Source organism: Corvus moneduloides, chromosome 1 (genome assembly GCF_009650955.1).
Source record: "Corvus moneduloides isolate bCorMon1 chromosome 1, bCorMon1.pri, whole genome shotgun sequence".
Taxonomy (NCBI): domain Eukaryota; kingdom Metazoa; phylum Chordata; class Aves; order Passeriformes; family Corvidae; genus Corvus; species Corvus moneduloides.
In genome coordinates, this window is record NC_045476.1 from 5,457,710 (window position 1) to 5,479,368 (window position 21,659).

The window sequence follows — 21,659 nt, forward strand, 5'->3', positions numbered from 1 at the left end:
GCTGGACTCTTTTCAGTGATGCCGTGCGACAGGATGAGGAGCATCTTTCTTACAAGCCCCCTTTAAGTACTGGAAGGTCACCATAAGATCTCCCCAGAGCCTTCTCTTCCCCAGGCTGAACAAGAAAACTGTGGTATGGGGTTGGCTTTAGGCAATATAGGATGATGTTATATTGGATTTCTTTTCAGGAAAACCATCAGCCTGATTATTACTATTTTTCCCTCCCAAATACTTGCTAATGTTCATATTTGCCTCATATCTGTCCACACTAAGCATTTCCAACCCAGCACCAAGCCAGAGGCATTTTTTTTCTGCAAAAAAGGATCAGTTTAGCAATGGCAAACACCAGAACATGAGGATAGCATGGCCATACCATCACTTTACTGCAGGCAGCTTTCCTGGAGAGCTCTGGCCATGCTTCAGTGTGTGGCTGAGGGCATCTTCATACCTCATGTGAGGATTGTAGACCTCAGTCTGGTGCTATGAGTACAGGGAACTCAGGCTTTTTTTTTTTTTTTTTTTCCCCTCTTTTTTTTTTTTTTTTAATCTTTTCCCTGGTCAAGTTCCCATGCCTTTGGCTTCTGGCAGTTGCAGCTACGTTGCTGGACTGTATTGATACAGCTTAACATGCACATATTGCCCTGTGTGAATGGTTCTTTGCTAGGAGTGATAAGCAGCGTTACAAGAGGCAACACACTCGAAAGGGCAGTTAAATAATAAGCAGCTAAATAATAAAAAAAATAACAATAACAAAAGGACACAGGTTGCCCCAAGATGTTGTGGATGTCCCATCTCTGGAGGTGTTCAAGGCCAGGTTGGATGGGGCTTGGAGTAACGTGGGATAGTGGAAGGTGTCCCTTGGCAGGGGAGCTGGAAATGGATGATCTTTAAAATCTCTTCCAACTCCAACCATTCTATGATTTTGTGAATTTGAGCTAATTCCCTCTTCTCTCTGGAGGTGTTTGCGAGGGATGGGTAGTAGAGGCAGGCCTCAGCTATGCCTCTGGAGGGACTTTTTAGGGATTTTGTATAGCAGAAATGCCATTGAAACACCAAAAACATTCATCTAAGAAGAAGGAAATCCTCCTGCTAGATGCCAAAGACAATAAAATAACAATGAGTTTTAATGTCACACCAACGAGGGAAACAGTTATTTGTAATTTACTGTTTATTTTCATATACAAAAAGATAAACTTGAAATAGTTCTTTCTAGGTTTTTTCCTCCTATTTGTTGGGGTGTAGCTGCTTCACACAGGGCAAATACTACATTCATACTGGTTTATTCGGACACCCAGTGCAAAGCTGAAGCAGCAAAACTCCAACTTGGCAGATCTAATTTCAAACTTGAGACTCATTTCTAAAATACCACAGTAAAAAGGAACAAAGATCCACTGCAAATTCATGAACTATGATACAATGTTCTTTCCAAAATGTCTTCATTTCATAACTGCAATACAATGGATGTCTGCATTAGGGCATTTTATACATACATTTTATATATGTATACTTCTGCAGAATGTATATATATAAAATGTACATATATAAAAAAAATCAGCACACTTCAATCCAAAAGGGGTTACAGCAACGAGCTTAACTCTCTGTATACTTTTTTCTTTAACAGGATACTTTAGAATAACTTTTGTTAACTCAGTAGTACAAGCTATCTCTGTTCTACATTTTTATAGCTACAAGAGTGAAATATAACCTACAACATTTACATTTCACATATCTTGGTATACAAACAGTACTTAGTGAATTTGAGCCAAGGACCAAGAGACTCTTTAAAAATTATTTCACCATCTGATAGAGCTTCCTGTAATTTACACTCAGTTTATTCTGCAATCTTCTAAATCATTTAATCTCATAGTTTGAGTTTAAATCCATTCCAACTGGAAATCCTGGAGAAACAGGTTACTGCAAACTCTTATGTATATTCTATATATACAAGTTAAGTAACACAGCGTAATAAGACTTAGCTATTTATCCTAAAACTGATATACACATATTTCACTACGCTAGACAAGTCTTAGGATTTTTATTTTATTTCTTTAAATAAAGCACAAATTTAGAAGTAGCTGGTAAAACTTACAATAAGATGGTTTTAAAATGACAAATGGTTAGGGTGAGATTTCTTCCTGCTGGTGTCAAAACATTTTCTTGTGAGTTTTTGTACTATGCTGTGTTGTTTAACTGTATGCATCTAATGTTACATGCAGAAAGCTCTTTCCACAAGAATTGACATCGAACTGTACTTAAGTCAACTTTACAGTACAAAATTTGTCAAACTTAAGGACGAATGTGAAAATATTAACAGGTGAAAGATCAGGCTTTCAACTCTATCATGAGGATCATGCAGAATTCATAAGCAGATAGTTTGAACAGATTGACAATGGCATTGTGCGGGCTTATGGCATATAATTGAGGCCAAAAATGTTGCTTAGTTTGCAGTAACCACCTCCTTCAATCCTCACCCACTAATAGATTGATTTTTGCATTATAGTTATTCCATTGGAAGGCCAGCAGCATTGCAAAACACCTCCTCCTGGGAGATTTTAGTACTTTGATTTACCAAAGATAATAATCATCAACCATCAATAGCCATAGAAACATTAGGCAGCCAAGAAAAATATGGGGAAAGGGAAATATCTTGTACTCTTCCTTTAGAAACAGTAAATTAATTACTATCCATTCATTACCAGTAATTAAATGAATTACTAGTAATAGTAAATTCATTAGTATTTGGACAGGAAAAGCTACTATGCTGCCCAAGTAAAATCCAGACTAAAATCCAGACTACATGGATATATTTTTTTAAAAAACAGACATTTGGGAGGGGATCACATACAATAAAATGGTGATTTAAAAAATGGTCTAACTTATATTTTTTCCCCAAAAAAATATAGCCTGAACAGAATTCTTTTCAGCAAAGTACCGTTAAGAAGTTGCTGTAGTTGAAGGTCTGATTTTATGAGCTGGTTCTTGGGAGTAGGTATTTGGAAAAAGGAAAGGGCCAGACAGGTTCTAGGTCTAGCCAACATGTTTTTTGTTATCCACAAAGTTGCTCTGGTGCTAAGTCCACTTTCCAAGCCTATGAGATGTTCCAATCTCCTCCTCTGTCATGGCCAGATTTTTGGTTTTGGTTGTTTTTTGTGGTTTATTTTGGTGTTTTTACAGAGGTGGCAATGCAGAGATGCCAGTGACTACTGAATTAGGATTTTAATTCACTAGGATGGTTACTGGTTAAACTTCAGTTCCTCAAAACACTGGAAAATTGAATGAAGTATGGCCTTCCTTGTCACAAAAACAGAAGCCATGAAATTTTCCTAGAACGTTTTAGTTTTGCAATACCAACCTTATTGGAATGTTATAAACTGAGTTTTGGGGTTTTTAATGACTGGAAAGATTAAGAGGCTTCTGCTTCAAAATGGGCCAAAAATGCAGAAGCAGTGTTTTAGTCACATCATCTGCCCCATTAAAATACTGAAATAAAAGGCTAACAAAGGAAGCACTTTTCAGAAAACACTTTTTCTTTCTAGATATCCAGCACAATGCCATTATAGAGCTTCAGAAAAGCCCTTTTGGTTTCAATGTTGGAATACAAAATAAGTTTTGCTTTTTCCTTCAGTCCTTGGGGATTAGTTTTCATTTACATATATATATCATATATATACATGTATATATGTATATGATACATATATATAAACACCAATATAGAGCAAAGTTCCTGTTTGTTTGTGTATGTTACAATATTGTAGTATCAAGGAGAATCCAGATAGCAACACTGTTTAACATGAGGTTTGAGGTAATTGGTTCTTGAAATACCTGGATCACAGACTGCATCCAGAAATAACAGCTGGGCAATGAAAAGTGTTTTTTTCAGACAGAAATAAAAAAAAAATAAACAAAAAGAAAGCTTACAGCAGTTGCTTTTGCATGGAAAAATAAAGGCACAACAGAATAGCATTACATTTCAGAACAGCTGGATGGACATAACACAAGTATGACCTCTTTCTGTGGACGTGTCCTGACAAAAAGCATTACTGCTTATTCCATAGGCTACTACTTCAGTCAGGGAACTGAGCATCACCCTAAGAACGAGTCATGAAAAGGGAAGTCTCATGTAAATAAGAGACCAGGTGTGCTTAGCAAATGTTCCAGGAACACACACACACACTCGTGGTCACACAGGATTGGATAGAAAATCTCTCACTGGTTTCCACAGGGCCGGGACTTCACCAGAACACAGCTGAGGGACTCGGCAATTGCAGGAGCCTGCTTGAACTAGTGAGCACTAATTGCAGAAGGCACACTGTCAAACCAGCTCCAAGGCAGTGCCATGTGCTGTTTGGTTTAAAGCTTTCTTCAGTACCTCTCACCCACTGACACTGTGCTATCATGGTTGAGAGGACTAAAAAGACTGGAGTGAATTTTAAGTCCAATGGAAAATTAGGTTAAACTCCCCACACACTTTTTTTAAAATTTTCTTTAATATTTTTAGAATACCTTGGATTGGTTACACAGATTTGGAAAGCTCTTTCGCTTAGTAAGACTTTGGACATGACAGTGCTCCTTATTTTTAGTGCCTCTGATGCAGACTGTTAAATCTGATTTTGGGAATACAGAGCACGTATCTGTGTGTTCTGGTGAAGCATGATTAGTTGTGTCACTTCAGAGAGAAGGAATTTCTAGGAACTGGTTTTATCAGGACTCCACTGGTAACAGCTCCTTACAGATCATATTGTCAATGCAGCAGACACAGCTGCTGTGAACGGATACAGCAGCGAGCGAGATCAGCCTGGCTATTTGGCCTCAGTAAATTCTTTACACCCTGACTTCACAACTCACTGCAGCACCACAGCATATGCCAAAAGACACACTGCCCACACATGGATACTCGCATGAACACATGAAAAAACTCCTCCCGAGTTAACTGAAGATGGCCGTAGAAAAGCAATGAGCATCTTTAGCAGAAGGGATGTGACATGCAAGATAACCTAAACATATACTCAGTGCCATCCTCAAAGCATGTCCAAGTACATCCAAACTTGCTCCTCAAACTGTTTTCAGGCTACACTTGTTCTATCCTCTAGACTTTGATGTAGTGCACACTTAATTTAAACATTATATATATATTTCTTTATTTATTTGCTGTGCATACACAGACCTTTCTCCCTTTTCCCTGCAGAAACATATTAGACGTTACAAAAATAATCTGTGGTATAAAAGAATTCTCACACAATGTAGAATTTTTGTTTGTATATGTAACTAAAATATATATATATTTTTCCAAAAGTAAAAAAGTCAAAATGTCCTTATTTTCCTCTATTATATAGTCTATTTTATTTACAATGTTACCAAACAATATCCTGTATGTAAAAGTGATAAAAGTTTGTGGGACACTTCCTGCTTAGCAACTTCCCAAGTGGAGTGTGGCTTGAAGAGGACTGCAAAAACAGCACTGTCACACCTTATCACCCAGCACCTTCCTCTGCAGTACAAGTTCCTTCCAGACTAAATGAAACCAGACCTTTTCCCTGCAAAACAGGGCAAGCTCTGACAGTCTGCCTAGAAAGTAGTACAAGAGGAATAAAACGTGTGTTCTCCGGTTTCACTGCTACGATGTTAAGGGGGATCAGGATTCCTAATGGCCAGGCCTGACCCAGCCAGCCTGGAAATATCTGCTTCCACTGAAACCACTGACTTCAAGTGGGAACAGCAGGGAGTTAGGAGACCCAAGGAAAATGCATGGGAATTACTGGGGGGCACTCACAGACCTTCTCTTCAAAACAAAGACCTCGGCACTTCCATAGGTGTAACTGTGTAGCACTGGATATTCTGTAAGAGAATTTCGCCTGAAGAACGAGGCAGAATAAAAAGTGAGTTTCTTTTGTCTTAGAGATTTCTTAATCATCAGGACCATCTAAAATCCTTAATCATAATGAATAGGCCTGGTACTACTTAACTGATGATTAGGCTGGTTTATAACCATCTCTTATAATATGCACATATATTTTAATATAAGCCACATACAATTTCCAGCCTTGCTGTACTAATGCAATTTCATCAGCAAGTCACTGCTCTACCATCTTAAAAAAACTCCCCAGTTCTAGTTCCTGTGGTACTTCCAGTTTAAAAATGTGAACTCAAACTTTCTCCACCCAGGAAACCAGCCCAGCCAGTGCAATAAATTCATAAAAGGGAGTTACACCAGAGAGATGGGGAATCCTGGCTCTTAAAGTCAAGGAGAATTTTTCCTCAGGATATTCAATGCTAATGTTCACCTGAGAACTTCCATATGAGAGAGGGAGATCACCAATAAAATTCTGCAGCCAAATTTTTGAAGAGCTGCTTCCTCTAAGTCTGAATGGGAGGTGGAATTTAGTGCTTGGGAAGCAGCATAAGAGGTGTTGTCACCATCATATTCAAGGGAGTGTTTAGAGGAAAAGAGCTGCAGTTGCTTATGACAGCTACACCTATGGATGTGCCCAATTCCTGACTTGGAAAAAGCCTCTGCAGTACCAAACAGAACCAAAATCATGTTGTCAATGAGAGTTCAAACGGATTAGAGGTGAGGGAACTACTTGCTTGACAGATCAACTGTTGAAAGACCAACAAGTTAATCAGAGCTTGTCTTTGTTCATAAAATAAATAAGTGCCAGTTTAGAAAACAGCTTTAGCCAAATTGGTACAAATTAAAAGTTCAGGATTTCCTTCTCTGCTGCAATAGCAAGACACACGTACCTATATACATATAAAACTTGTTACCCAGCACACACCCAATTTGGAAATTCTTTTTCAAATCAGTTTCTGAATCCTGTTGACAAGATGATCTATAAGGAACCATTACACCAGGAAGATGTAACACTTTACAATCAACATTCGGTCAAGGTTTGTACGGTCGTGCAGTTCCCCGCAGTAAGAAAAGCTACATGTGAGAATTTGTGTTATGCTTTCTCAAAAGAGAAGATTTCAGACACTGTTTAATAGGCTATTAAAATCATATGGCACTTTCAATAAATACTTTAAAGCTTCTTAAAGAAATCAGGATAAAAAAGCAACTGCTGTAATAAGCCTGTTTTAGCTATAATACGTAATGCTGAAGGAAAAAATCCAGAAGAGCAAACAGATATTAACAGTTAAAAGACAGTACAGCTTTTTTCTTTCTGCAGCAATAGGAACTGGCTCCCATTCCCGGGGAAAAGGGAGCAAGCCCACCTCGAAACAAGTATTCACTCAATCTTAACTGCTCTACACTCCACCCCGACGCTTACATCACTTCACTTCTAAAACATAGTCACATTTTCATATAAATCTCAGTGCAGAAATGTATTAAACATGAAAAATACTGATCCTGCAAACATTTACAACCACACTTAACATTAAGTGAGTGCCTAATGTCATGACACCAGAAGAGCTACCTACACCCTCAATGCTAAGCATAGGTATGTTGCAGCATCAGGCCCAAAGGTGCCAACAGCCACCGGGGACATTGGCTGGGTCAAAATGGTATCGTTCTGTCTGGTTTTGTCAAGGTTTTCTCAACAGAAGCACATCAAGAAACAGAAACTTTCAAACCTACACACGGAAACACAGTTACATGTGTGTACATACTAATATGCAATATACATTCAGTAACTTGAAAGAATAGGTTAAGACTTTATTCAGATAGACAAATTAAGGCAATTCTCTTAATGTCTCTTCAAGATAAAGGACCATGTCCTCATTTGTGACCTCTAGGTTTTAAAGCTATACTTTTCAAGAAATATATTTCAATTTTTTTTAATATTTTCTCCAATTAGCGGTTTCATTTGCTTAATAAATTATATCTGTGCAAGGGTGCACACTGATAATTTGGCAGTGTAGAGAAGTCCAATTCATTTACATAATACAGACTTTTTACATTTTCATTACAGGGTGATTAGTTTAGGACTGCATTTTGGCTTAACACAAAGAAAAATTTAGAAGATCTGGCCATCCAATGGACATAACTTTGTCAGTCTAGCAAGACACAGAATTCATGTTATATTCAAAGTAAGAAAAAGAAAAAAAAAATTTAAAAAAAGAAAAGAAAAAGAAAAAAAAGATGTACTGTCCTTTCACTAAAACAGACCAAAAAAAAAAAAAAATACAGCATGGAAACAGCCTTCACAAATAAGAGTGAATAATGCCCAGGTACCTTATATAGGCAGTTATTCTACAACTGTATACAGTTATTTACAATGGTGCTTTATTAAACAAAACAACAAAAAAAATGGTAGCACTTCCTAAAAGATTTTGGAACTTTTTTTCTTTTTTTTCTTTTTTTAAAACTCCCTTGTCATAAAAGCCAACTTACATTAAAATATACTTACTACAAGACAACACAACTAACAAAATATATAATAAAACTCATACAAGTAGAAAATTCTGAGGTATTTCTGGTTTGAGGTGGTCTGTGGTCGTGAAGTTTTTAATTTTTTTTCAGTTTAAACCTCGGAAGCCACGTAACGTGTGTGTGTATGTTTTGTGTTTGCTTTTTTTTTTTAAGTTTTTTTTTTTTAACATTGCATGTTTTGCAAATTAAAAAAATATTTCAATGTTGAATCAGCAGCATTAGGAACATTCACTGACTAGAGCAAGTTTATGGCATAATAAGAGTAACGGTATTGTAGAATATGCACCATTTTAAGACAAAAGAGTTTCATCACAGAGTAAGGAGAAAGCAGGGTCAAAGAAACCAGTGGGAGAGGTGCTGTGGGAATCACTGCTGCAGCCAGGCAGCTCTCAGGCTTCTCAGATGCTACAGGAGCCAGCTGCCACCATTCAGGTGTTTTCACTCTCCCAACCTCAAATTAATAAAGAAGAAAAAATATATACCCACTTTTCACCCTTTTCCTCTTTCCACTGTCTGCACCATTAGTTTGGGTTGACAGATAATCAACCCAAGGCCAAATTTCCTCGACTGACTCACACTTGAAACAAGATGCACAAATTTTCCCATCTTTCAGTATTTTACCAAAGTGCTTCTGAAATCACACTTCCCCACCTGTCCTGATGACATTGCTTAAAAGCATTTTCCTAATACTATCTGGAATTGAAAAATAAAAGTTATAGTCCTGCTTTGTTCTTTTACCGCCCAAACCCAGACTCTGGAGGAAGAAACAAGTGCCTTTCTTCCAACCACTGCCTCTTTAATTCCGCTTTCTCCATGCTCTGCAGCCGTAAATACTCTGCCCAGAAATGTCCTTCCCCTCCTCTAATGGTTACCTGAGAAGTAGCTCCATAGCAAATGATGTTTCCCCGAATGCTGCCAAGTCCAACGTCACTCTCCCCACCCCTATTCTACGCTCGCCCCTTCAATTCTACCATCAAGAATTAACATTCTCTGCCCAGTTACTTTTTTTTTTTCCATGTTACAATGACACCCGTTAGATCCGTAAAAGACACATCTGCTGTTTTTTTCTGAAGCTCACTTCCAAAAAAATAAAAAAAAAAAATAAAAAAGAAACTGAACCCAAAACCAAAATGGGGAAAAAATGCTTTTGAGGAAGGTGTATTCTTTATATAACAGTCTTAAGTTTCCTCCACAGTTTGCAGCGTTGCGTTTTTGAAGGTAGTAGGTGGTTTTCCTGTATGTCACAGAAGCTTATGTCACAGATGCTCCGCTCAGAAGACAGACTGATAAAGAGAAACCCAGAAAACTGAATAAAATAAAAACAACTGAAGTGAGTTTGTTGAGGTTCTGAGGTACCTGCACCTTTTCTGCATTCATTAGTCGGCACCTGAATGCTTGCTGAAATGTCCATTTTTTTTAATACAGTAGAGCAATGTGCTGGTAAAATTGATCCAATCCAAAAAAATAATAATAATAATAATAACAATAATAATAAAAAGTCAAGATAAAATAGCAGCTGCATTCATGGGTTTGTTGAATTTTTGTGATTTTGTTTTTTTTGTATGGTTTTTTTTTAAAACTTTTTTCTTGTCGGGTTTTTTTTTTGTTTGTTTTTTTTTTTTTAAAAACACTGGGTCTGGAAAGACAAAAGTGAACCAGGACCCAGGACTCAGATACTAGACTCTTTGGGTGGCAAGTCCACGTTGGTGACAGACGTCACGATGGAGACGAGGCAGTCCGAGGTAGTGCCGTTGACGGATTTGCGGATCTGCGCGATGCGCTCCTCGACGCAGCCCGCCGAGAGCCGCGCCTCCGCGTCGTGGTCCCAGCACTCTTCGATGGTCACGCAGAGCTGCGCCAGGCCCTGCAGACAGCAACGGGGAGAAAACGCCTTCAGCAATGTCACCTGCTCTGGGTGATGCCAAAATGACTTTTGCTTTTATATTTCCTTCATATATATTCGTAGCTCTGTAGGCTGTTGTTGTATAGTTATAGTTCCTGGCTAGCTCCAGTACTTTTCCCATCCTGATAGGCAGAAAGATAGAACACATTCCAAAGGCTTCTGTCCTATCTTGCTTTCTCCTGGGAACCGAGGATCAGCTACACTCCCAAGACATTTTCTCATAAACAAAGTACACTGGTACCAATGGGAGGCTCCAGAAGAGGTTGAACCAAGAGGGGGAACTACCTCATCACCTGTGTTTCTAATTGGGGATCCTTGTCAATTTTGCTGATTTGCTAAACTTATAAAACTATTCGCCCTGTGTGGAGTGGGTATTTTTCCATATCTGCCCCTGTCAGCCTCCAATTAAAGACCAGTTTTTATATCACCTCCTATACTAATGTTGTCTCGAAAATGTGTTGTTTTATTTCTAGATCTTTAAGGCATCATGGACACCACCTTGTCAGGGGGTGGGAAGGTCCACTGAACACAGCCCATGCTCTAAAAAAACCCTACAAGTACTTTTTCCACAGTATGCCAATTACCATCACATACATAAGCTTTAAGAACTACTTAAAATATGTGTTTTCATGGTTTTTTTAAGCATTTGCTTTCTAAGGCTGGGCTGCATCCAGCCCCAAAAGTGCTTTTTTTAATATCAAAATAAATCCCAAGATTTAGCAGTTAGAGCTTTAAAAGACAACAAGTATTGTGATTCCCATGATAAAATTGTGAGAGCTGGCAGCACTGTACCAGTTACGATGAAACCATTTGCTTTGTTTGCAATCACTTCTCTCGATATCCCCAAAATAACTGAATTCATCAGTGCTTGAAGAACGCAGCTCTTATTTGAACTCTCATTGGAAGTGGAACACTCATCTTTTTCTGCAGTCCACAGCTCTCCCTAACTCATGGGAAATGAGTTAGTACACCTGAGTCTAACCAAATCTGTAGCAGTTTGGTCAAAATAGAGGCATTTGACTTCTTACTGAAGCCCAGTGAGATACCATCATCTCTCACCTTCCCGATCTAAGAAAAATCAGCTCTTTTATTAAAAACATGAGCCTGAAATTAACTACCTCTGGGAAACCCACGCTGCATTTTGCTTCATTGTCTGCCTGCTTTCATATCTAATTAATTTTTCCTCCATAAACTGCTCCAAGTCTTGCATGGTATCTCGCTTTGTGAGGAGTGTGTCTCCAATAGCATGGATCATTTTCTTTTTCTTAATGAAAGGACTTTATTTTCCATTCTTTCACCATATTAAGGGAGTCCTACTAAAGCACCACATGCTCCACATTCAGCACTAGCTAATTATTCAGCTTGTTTAGTCTCTAAATACAAGAGATAAACAGAAAAGGGAGCACAAAGGTGTTGAGCAACCCCTCATTCCCCAGAGCTGACTCTAACACTGGGAATGCATAACCCATCGCACAGGAAAATATTTTCCACTGTTAACCAGCAGGGACGTACGGGATGTTTTAGCCAGTGATCCTTGAACACGGGGCGCATCTTCTTGTGAACCACCACTTCTTGCAGGTCCTCAAGGGATGGGTGCTGACCTATTTCTTCTTCAAAAGGCAGCATGTATTCATCCACTGGACCTATGGTGTGCACAGAGAATCAGGTTAGGGTAGAAATGGCCTCTGCAGAGCCACGGCCTCCCCACGCATGAGTGAGCTGCAGCTCCAGAGCAACCTCAACCCACTGCAACAAAGCCTGGCGTTCACCTGTCACTGCAGACAAATGTGATTTACATTCCTCCTGCACAATGGTCTTTTCTGTCCCTGCTGCCTGTCTGGCCATGCATTTTCCACCTCATTGAGTTACGAATCCAAACCCTCAGCCGGACCTCTGGATCCCGCCATTTCCTTGAGAAAGTTTGCCAGGTAGTCCGGGATTTATTTTAATAGAAAGAGCAGATCAACCCATCCTCCCCACATTTTAACACAACAATTCAACACACAATAACCTAGACAAAGGTTGCAGCATGAGCATAATTTCATTTTAGCACTGACTAGCAAGGTCAAGCATATACAACACTTATAATTTCTTGCTTTGTGATCTGGCTTGTTCATAGCTTTGAGTCAGCCCTGACACGCTGGAGCCAGATGCACTTGTCCCAAGTACCAGCTCCAAAGTGTAAAATGATTTCTGAATGCTTTAGTTATACCAGTTATGGCTGTGAACTGCCCAGGGCCATGGGAATGAGACAACTGTTATGAGTATCAGTGCAGATGCTGGATGATAGCAATAACTTCTGCTTATTGAAACATCATTTGGCTTTTGGCAATGCATAGATGCTTTCTCAGAAAGAGCAGCCCAGCTTAACTGATGGGCTTCTCACAGTGCTCCAAAGCATCACTTATGGTTTCTCAGTAGCAAAAAGTGACCTCTTTCCAGAGCAGAGATATTTCAAGAGGGTCTTTCCAGACTAAAATAAAAGAGCTGACCACTTCATCTGGTCATGAATTGTGACACCAACAACACGATATTTAAGTACTCTAAAGAATGAAATCACTAAACCAGCTTATCATTATTCTTGTCTACTCAATGGCAATCACTAAACCAAACTGAAACACTTGCTCCAATGCATGGCACAGGGTCACTTATGACTTTCCTTTTCCTCCAAGAGGAACCCAGGCTAAGAAGAGCTGTACTGGTGATCTCCGAGCTAAATGTGCTGTTTACACAACATCACTTCTGAGCTGGAAGTGCAGATGAGGCTCAGTGTAACCCCCTGTCATCCCAAAGGAAGCCTTCCCTCTGATTCAGTGGTGCTGTGTGTGTCACCTGGGGTATCTCAGATGCCTGAATTGGCAGGAAATCCCAAACATGACAGGAGAAATGAAAGTGGATATTTGAGGCACCTCAACAGAGAAGGGCAATTCCTACATGAATGATCTGTGTACCACTGTTTTACCCTACTGTGCTCCTAGCTCCCTGCTTCTCCAGCATTTCACCTGGTTACACTGTACATTTTTGAAGAAGAGACCTTCTGTTACCACATACTTACAGGAGGAATTTTAATTATAATCGAGCTCGTCAGTCCTACTATTAATGCTAACAAAAATATTTCAAGTCTAGGTGAGGTGCTGTTGTTTTATGAACTTGATATTCAGAGCACCCATATCTATACAAGAAGAAAAAAGTTGGAGGAAGCAGCCTTGGAGCTACTACAATGACATGATTGCTTCCCTGTCCTGCACATGGTCACTAAAGGACAGATGTCCTAACTGGACAGAAAAGGTGCCCCACTTTTCAGTATAATTTTAGTATTAAAAAAAGGAGAAAGGAGACACCATTAAGTTCATAATTTTGGATCCTTCAGGAGAAAGTGAGATCCTCCAAAGCTGTAAATGAAACAATGAACCTAGCCCACTGCTGAGAGAGGGCTTGATCAGCAAAAGTCAAAGGTCAATAACTAATGACTTATGATAGCAGGGAAATGGGCTTGCTGACCCAGGAAGATCCTTCCAGCCCCGTGTTCCTGCTATTTCACTAAGGTGCTTTCCATTCAGGCTACCCCACTGCCCTGCATAAGTGAGGTGACAGCCAAGCTGGCTGTGTGACTCTTCTCTGGAGCCCAAGGCATGCCCTGGTCACAGGCAGGAATGCAGAGTGCCACGAGAGCAGCACAGAGCAGGCTCATAAAGGACACCCATACTGTAGGGACCACATTCTCCCTCTCAATTCTCAGAAATTTGCAAGGTAACCAACATAGTAAAAAGCACTTTGAGACTTGGGCACTTAAAAAGGTTACTATCTACAGACCTTATGTAAAAAAACCAAATGAAAAACAGGTTAACTGCTTTTAATAAAAATACGTCATTGGTTATATATTTTTTTTTTTAAACAGAGACAGATCCATTCTTTGGACCACTAAACCATATTGAAGCAGAGCCCTCCCCAGGGAAGAGAAGATCTTTATTCTTACCATCAACTGCTCTGCATCTGGAGACTAGCTCCCACAACACCAGTCCCATTGCATACATGTCTATTCTCAGGAAGGCGTCTCGTTGGAAGTTGATTGCTCCCTCTAACACTTCGGGAGCCATGTACCTCCTTGTTCCCACCTACAGAGAAAAAACACAGCTCAAGTTACGCTGCATTTGGGCCCCTCAGCCTCTGCTGGTTGGAGGTGAGTGACAGCTAGTTTCATTAGCCTGGAGGCCACTGCTGCTGAAGGTGCACCTCGCTCAAAAAACAAGCGAAGGGGAGCTGTTTCTTCTGACACCGGTTCTCATTAAGATCACTCGAGTCCAGATAAGCTACATGAAGGAGAGAGCCAAAGCGCAAGGCTACGTGTGTGATACTCATTCAGTGCACACTTCAGGTCTGCATCCTGCTGCATGCTGCTCCAGCAGTAAACCCTGCATTAGAAAATGCTGTCTGTGGAGACACACAGAACACCCCGAGGTCAAGTCTGACTTGGTTATCCTAATTGTTGGGAGGTCAGTCCTCTTTCACTCAAAAAAACCCCCCAAAACCCCATAAAACAAATAGATAGACAGATATAAAAAAAACAACAAAACACACCAACCCCCCCAAAAAGCCCAATCAACCAACCAACCAAAAAAACCAAAAAACCAAAACAACAACAAAAAAAAGCAAACAAAACAAAACAACAACAAAAAACCAACCACCACCAACAAAAAAACCCAACCAAATAAAAAAAACCAAAAAATATCCCCACCAAACCAAAAACAACCAAGGAGAAAAATTGATATATCCTAAATGGTAGGAATGGTAGGAAAATGTGCTGGTTTGACAGCCCTGGGTAAAACAAGTCTCCTACATCCACAAGAGTAGTAAAGCAGGAGCCCTGAATAGTCTGCCCTGCCCTAGCTTGCCACGGTTTGGAAAAGACATCTTCTTGTTTTGAGGGAATGCAGTCCTCATTATAGTGCCTCCATTGTTATGTTTTGTATAGCTCATAATGTAGGAGAGTAGACAGGACAACAAGGGAAAAACCACCTTTTGAACATGGGAATCGAAACACCCTTAATAATTTCCTTTAAGGAAATTCTCATCTGTTCTTGCTGTTATCTGAGGCAGTAGGGGCAGAGTGAAGCCAGGATATTAAAAGACGTGCAAAATACTGGAAAAGTCACAAAAAGATGACAAAAATGAGGAAAGCTGGGGAAGGCTAACCCAGAAGAGTGTTCATTCCTTCTGAGATAAAGGTAAAAAAGGGAGGCTGCACAGGAGATGGGAATTCAGAAAACCCTGGAGGCACAAGGAGGGGATGACGGACTTGCTGTACCCTGGCATGAGAGCAGAATGAGGGGCTGCTTGCTGCAACACAAAGGCACAAAATTAAGAACCCATAAAATTGCAGTATATTGTTTACACAGTGCACAGCCAGCTGTGCCAAAGGTCACCCAAGTAGCCAGCCTAGCTGAATTCTTAAAATTAAATCAATAATTTTAGGATTATTAATATTTGTATTGTGGTATTAGTATTAATATTTAGGAGCTTTAATATTTGTGTTAGGGCCTAGAGAAGTGGTCTGTGCAGCGGACTCCAAAACTAAACACTTCTAAGATTCAGCTGGACTGTCTTGCCTTGCTTTGCTCAAGAAATGTTGAACCAGATGATCCTTGAGGTCCTTCCCAACACGGTATTCTGTGATTCTATGATTCTATGGATATTTATTACCAAAACAATAAAGAGTCAATGAGCCCTGTGTCTGAAGGAGGAAGCCACCTCACCCCAGGGCTGGGGGGACCTCACCTGCACACGAGTCATAAGCGTTTGAGCATCCTCCCCACTCACACAGATTAAAGCAGCTCCCAGAATTTATGTCCGAGCACAAGTTTTTATGGAAAAATCTATTTTCCCAAGAGAATTAAATGCATCTATACAAATTAGCCCCCACTCCAGAGGAGCTAGGGCAAGGCCAACTTTTTAAAAAGTTGAAGGTAATGATTACCTGTCCATGAGTGTCCCCTGGAGGTTTTCCAGGTTCAAACCGTACAGCCAGTCCAAAATCAGCTAGCACAGCTGTCAAGTCGTTCTTCAGCAAGACATTTTTACTCTTGAAGTCCCTATGGACAAGCCAAGAAGTAAGGGTTTATCATGTCATGTGTCTAAGTCACATTGCAGTACATTGTATGTCTATAGGCTTAGCAGCTCCCAGTAAATCAGCTCCTTTCTTCCTTTCTTCCCCAGCTTCCCAACTTGGCCAGTGCTGACAAACTTGGCTTCTCCTCACTGCCCTTGTCCCTAAAACACAACCAAGCAGCCCTGAGCTCACCAGCACAGAGTCAGCCAAACTCTACAGTGAATTAATAAAATTAATAAAATAAATTAATACAATTAATAAAATAAAATAAATCTGATCTGAAGGGGCTCTTTTGATGAGAGCAAGCTGCATATAAGGCGCCATTTCTTGCTCCAAGCACCAGCTCTGGACCCCCACATCTGGGCCCTTCTCATTCCCAACAACAAAGCCAAGGCAGGTTAAGGGAGTAGATTACTCTTTATCCTAGTAAGGATGTTTGCTCCTATCTACAGAATTAGGTCTTTTTGGAAATCAGCAGATTCTGGTGAGACTCTCTCCAGCCTGATTACATGCTTCAACAGACTTTTGCCATAGTCATCTATTAGCCTTCTGTTGTAATTGCTGGATTGATCTTCCCTGGAGAATTCGGAGGGTTGGAAAGCAAGCAGGGAAGGGGGTGAGGCCACACTCAGACATGCTGTCAAGATCGAGCAGGCAGCTCACAGGCAGTTGTAAGAATCTGCAGCAGAGATGGTGGGTCTGTGCTTGAAGGGGATATTTGTGTCAGGCCTGTGCTGCAGAGGGATCATTTCAGGGCAGCTCAGGTAAATCTGCAGGGGCTGGGAAGGGTGGGGGTTGGAGGAAGATCACACTAAGATGCCTAACCAGTCAAGCCCTGTTCCCTGGGCTTCCTGCGTTTTCATCTGAAAAGGAATGTTTGGCAATCTAATTAAATTACAGACCTTAGACAGCAGATGGCAATTGTCCTGTATGCTCAGCATTATAATTTCCCTATCATCAATTCTCTCAGTGACCCTGCTGATTGCAGGACATTGCAGGCCTGCACAAAATAATTAATGAGGGCAGATACGATTGTTCTGCACTAGAGAGACCTGTCAAAATTCTTTGTGAAGAGAGAAACTGCTGGACCATAGAGAAGGGGCTGCTCTCTGCAGCCTCGGATGCCAGAATATCAGCCCAAAGCACTGCAAACAAAAATCATCCTGTGCCACCCAGCCCCTGATTCTGAGCTTAAAATATCATAAGAGAGGATTTATCCTTTCTAAGCTAAGCACAGCATGATGGGCATTTCTGGCTTGAGGATTAAGATGGGGTAAGTGGCTGTGAAGTTGGAGGGCATCCTGCAGCCAGTGAACCCCAGCAGAAACCAGCCTCCATCACCTCTAGGACCACAGTACAGCTTTGCAGAACCTCCCAGACATTGGTGCCCCTCCACTACACAGAAAAATTGCATTTACCACTACCTGTCATCTCAGAGACTGCCTGCTCCCATGCTACAGCAGTTTCCCCACAGGCTTAGGAAACAGCCATCATCTAACGACATGGATAAACGCCTTTGCTCGCTCAGGATTAGGGGATTATGCCCTCAGGGTGGTACAGATTGTGCAAGAGATTTTTGCAAAGCAGTGGCTCGATGAGGACCACACAGAAATTATCAGACAATCTGCCTGAACGATGTGGTTCCAAGGTGAAACAAGATGTAAACCAGCATTACTGAAGGGGCACGTGCTGCTGTTGCTCACCTGCAGTGCCCTTTGGGCATGCAACAGTTAACTCCTACATCTTGATACACAATGCAGGGATTTCCCTTTGCAATTCCATTTTTTCCCCCTATTTCCATACATTCCCCCATTTTTTTCACACTTTGCTTCCTTCCTTCCTTCCACAAACCACCTTGAACTGGCAAGTCTGAGTTGCAATGCAAACATATCCAGGCCAGGGAGAAGGACCTAATTAATCTAAGCCATGCCAAGGAGAATTCCCATAACATCATAAGCACCATCCTAAAATGGTCACTGACAAAGAAAAGTGGCATGAAAAGAAGAAATGTTTTTGTTCCATCTAGCACTTCAAACTAGAGAATACAGAGCAAACAGACTATGAGTAACGGGTGAGTTAATTCGATTGAGACACCGGAGATTTTATTTGCAGCTTCCACGTGGGGGCACTTTTGCACCAACAAGTGATTCCATAACCGTAATCCTCCTTGTAGTGCCGGGGGCCAGAGAGGAGTTGGCTGAACCCCTGCCCAGCAGTGACTGGGGAGTTCCACCTGGCAACCCCAGCATCTCCATCCATGTGCACTGTGGGAAGCCGTTCAAAAACATCCCCCACGCCTCCCTCCCCAGATTTAAAATGCATTTAGTGTTCTCTTTCAAAAATAAAATTAAAAGGAGTGGGGTAATCCGAGGAAAATCCCTTGTGTCCTGAAATCCCTCCTCCACTAGGTATGTGCTAAATTCGCACAAATGCTGCATTCTCCAGCTTTTATCACTTGCTAAATGGACAGGGACACTAATGAGCACGATCTGTTGCTTTAAAGCCTTTCTATAGCCTTCCTCTGTTCCCCACCCTCAGGAATTTTCATCTATAAACCGCTGCCTTTATTCTACAGGGACAAATGTCAGGGACACAGGGGTCAGCTCCAGGAGCAGCACAAAGGCAGCTGCAGGTTCTTTCAACAGCCCCCAGCTCTTCAAAACTTTCAGGTTTGGGGAGGTGGGGTGTTTTGGGGGCAGGGATACCCTTGCAAAAACAGGGATTATCTTGCCATACATGAAGCCAGGCCTGCCAGAGAGGGTACAAATTGCTGCAGCTGGACGTGGGGTTTAAGTTCCTCCTGGATGAAATGCGGTGGGTGGCGCAGGAGTATGGCCACGGATTACAGCCTGTAAATCCCTTCTGGAAATCTCCTCCATCCTGCCCTACCACGAGCAAACCACTCAGAAGAGATGCTTTAGTCTAGGGCAAGCAGTGTGGGACTTTAGAGAAGGGCTAAATCATGAGGATGGTTTAACCCACTGCTTTCCTGCTGTCCCCACTGTGCTGCCACCCATGTGATTTGAAACGTGTGCTAGGAGGTCTCAGAGGTAGGATGGTGTCTGCTGTGGTGTCTCTCATAAGCACCCTGGCATGATTTGGGCCTTAAAAAACTACAGGGAAAGATAACTAGCAGCCATTTTCTGCATTTCCACAGTTTCTCCACTTTTTACCTTTTTTTTAACGTTTTTTACAGATCAAAAGTTCTGTGGGAAGACACGCAGTGGAGTTATCAGTCTAAAAGATGGAAAAACAGGGTCCAACTCCTGGTATGGCCATAGAAATACATGGATTATAATGTGTTGGTATTATCAAGCAAAGTCCTTTCAAAGAGCAGTTCTGCAGTGACCAGTATTCCCTTCTCACCACAAGGGAAGAGTTGATGGAAGAGAGAAGCCTCTGCCCTTCAGACATTTGCCATCAACCACTACCAACTGTGCTATTCCACAGGCAAGACACTTACTTGCCCTTCACCATTTTATACGTGGTTGAAAAAAATTCTTGTCTTAGCGCAGGATTTGCTGGGTTAAAAGGCCTTTACTTCCTAAAAGCACAACCTCCTCCATTCAACAGCATCATTTCAAAGAGGGTGTCAACAAAAGAGGCTTTACCTGTGTGCTATGGCAGGTTTGTGTCCTTCACCTTTGCACCAGGGGACATCTTCATGAAGGTAGGACAAGCCACGGGCCATCGTTTCTGCAACATGGCATAGCTCATTCCAGCTGATAATGTTGCCCTTCAGGTAATCCGTCAGAGAACCCTGCAGAACAGGACACTGTCAGTTCTTAGTCATAGACCCCTATACGTGATAGATGTGCCAACTCATCAGTTTGGAGAATGATTTAGAGAGTGCTTGAGAAATCTGAGCCTTGATTTAACAGGGGGGAAAAAATCTCTAGTGAAAGTAAAAAGAAGAAATAAAAATCAGAAGCATCCATGAGTTTTTAGCCCTTGACAGCACAGACCTCCTGATGTCTACTTATCTGCCAGGGAAGGGGAGGGAGGTAAGGAAGGGAAAAATCATCTTTAACCAGAGCAATTCATCTAACCTAAGCAAGGGGAAAGCCTTCCATGCAAGAAGATAATGCATGGTATCAGCTGGTTGTGGCAATGATTGACTCAGCAGACCTTGGATTTAACAGGGGGATAACACTGCTGGCTCAACCCCAGATTTGCCCATTTGTTTTCAGAGTTAGTCATGCTTTGTAACTAAAGCAATCCATGGAACAGGAGAAGTGCCCCAGGCCCCAAAAGCAGACATGGAGCCCATCTGCAAGGGGCAAGTTGGGTCTGCGAAATCTGCCTCCTGTGATGCTCATCTATGCACATCAAGAGATGTTGACCACCACAGACATGAGCTGTGGCCTTTTGTGCCTTTTTCCCAAGTCCCACCTTTATTAATCCTTGTTTGTGTAGGAAAGCCTTGAAAGCTAAAGGAAGGGCCTTTGAAGCAGGGGAGCAGGAGCACTTTGCTGCCACAGAGCCGTGGCCCAGGAGGACGTGGCAGGAACGGACTGGATAGATTACAGGGATTATAATCCTGCTCTATCACAACCAGCTCCCTCTCTGCCTTCCCAAAATGTACATGCAATGATACATTACCTTGTCATGGAAAGCTGTGATCAGCCAGAGCTCTGTCTCCAGGTTTGTCCCCCTTTTCTCTGCTGCGATAAATTGCAAAAGGTTTTCATGCTTCATGCCAGGAGTGTTGAAAATCTCCCTCTCACTCTGCCAAGATTGCTTATCCTGAAGCAGGGAGAAATGCACCATCAAAGATCACACTTCCCTTTAAAGCAAACAGCTCCTTCAGTTCAGTCAGAGCAGCTCACACTACTCTTAAAATCATGCTCCAGTGTTAGGATGTGATGTATCCCTTCAAAATGAGCCTGTTTTCCCTAAAGAAGAAAGACTGGAAATTGCTGTCCTTAGTCTGCCCTCTCCAAAATTATCCTCAGCTATTCCTAAAGGACATGTGTGGGGAGTGGAGAGGAAGCCAAACTCAACCTTACTGAGAAATAAGATTTGTCAAGATCTCCTAAGGATACTTGCAAGAATAAAGCCTGTGCATGCAGCACTCAGATCAGCCTTGTAGCTGTAATTGTTGCAAATGCAAAATCTAATCTAGGCTCAATTGAATATTTACTAGTAGGTCACAGCTGACTTGGACCGAAGTTGTGCAGATCTCCTTTAGCAACGCTATGACAACAAACATGAGGTGGAAAAGTAATGAAGGAGACAGCGGAGGAGCACAAAGATGTTTTAGTCATTTTTCTTTC

At 41.3% G+C, this 21,659-nt stretch overlaps 1 protein-coding gene across 2 annotated transcripts in view; it reads right to left on the bottom strand.

Annotated features, from left to right (window-relative positions):
• Positions 1–1,150: 1,150 nt before the first annotated feature.
• The window catches only part of ACVR2B (activin A receptor type 2B), a 104,860-nt gene continuing 84,351 nt past the window's right edge, over positions 1,151–21,659 (bottom strand). For both annotated transcript variants that reach the window (XM_032098502.1, XM_032098509.1), the window contains exons 6-11: positions 20,986–21,129; positions 19,995–20,143; positions 16,252–16,366; positions 14,254–14,392; positions 11,790–11,920; positions 1,151–10,238 (exon numbers count right to left, since the gene is read on the bottom strand). In XM_032098502.1, coding sequence (XP_031954393.1) covers positions 10,044–10,238; positions 11,790–11,920; positions 14,254–14,392; positions 16,252–16,366; positions 19,995–20,143; positions 20,986–21,129 — 873 coding nt within the window. In that variant the 3' untranslated portion in view covers positions 1,151–10,043. The remainder of the gene's footprint in view (positions 10,239–11,789; positions 11,921–14,253; positions 14,393–16,251; positions 16,367–19,994; positions 20,144–20,985; positions 21,130–21,659) is intronic.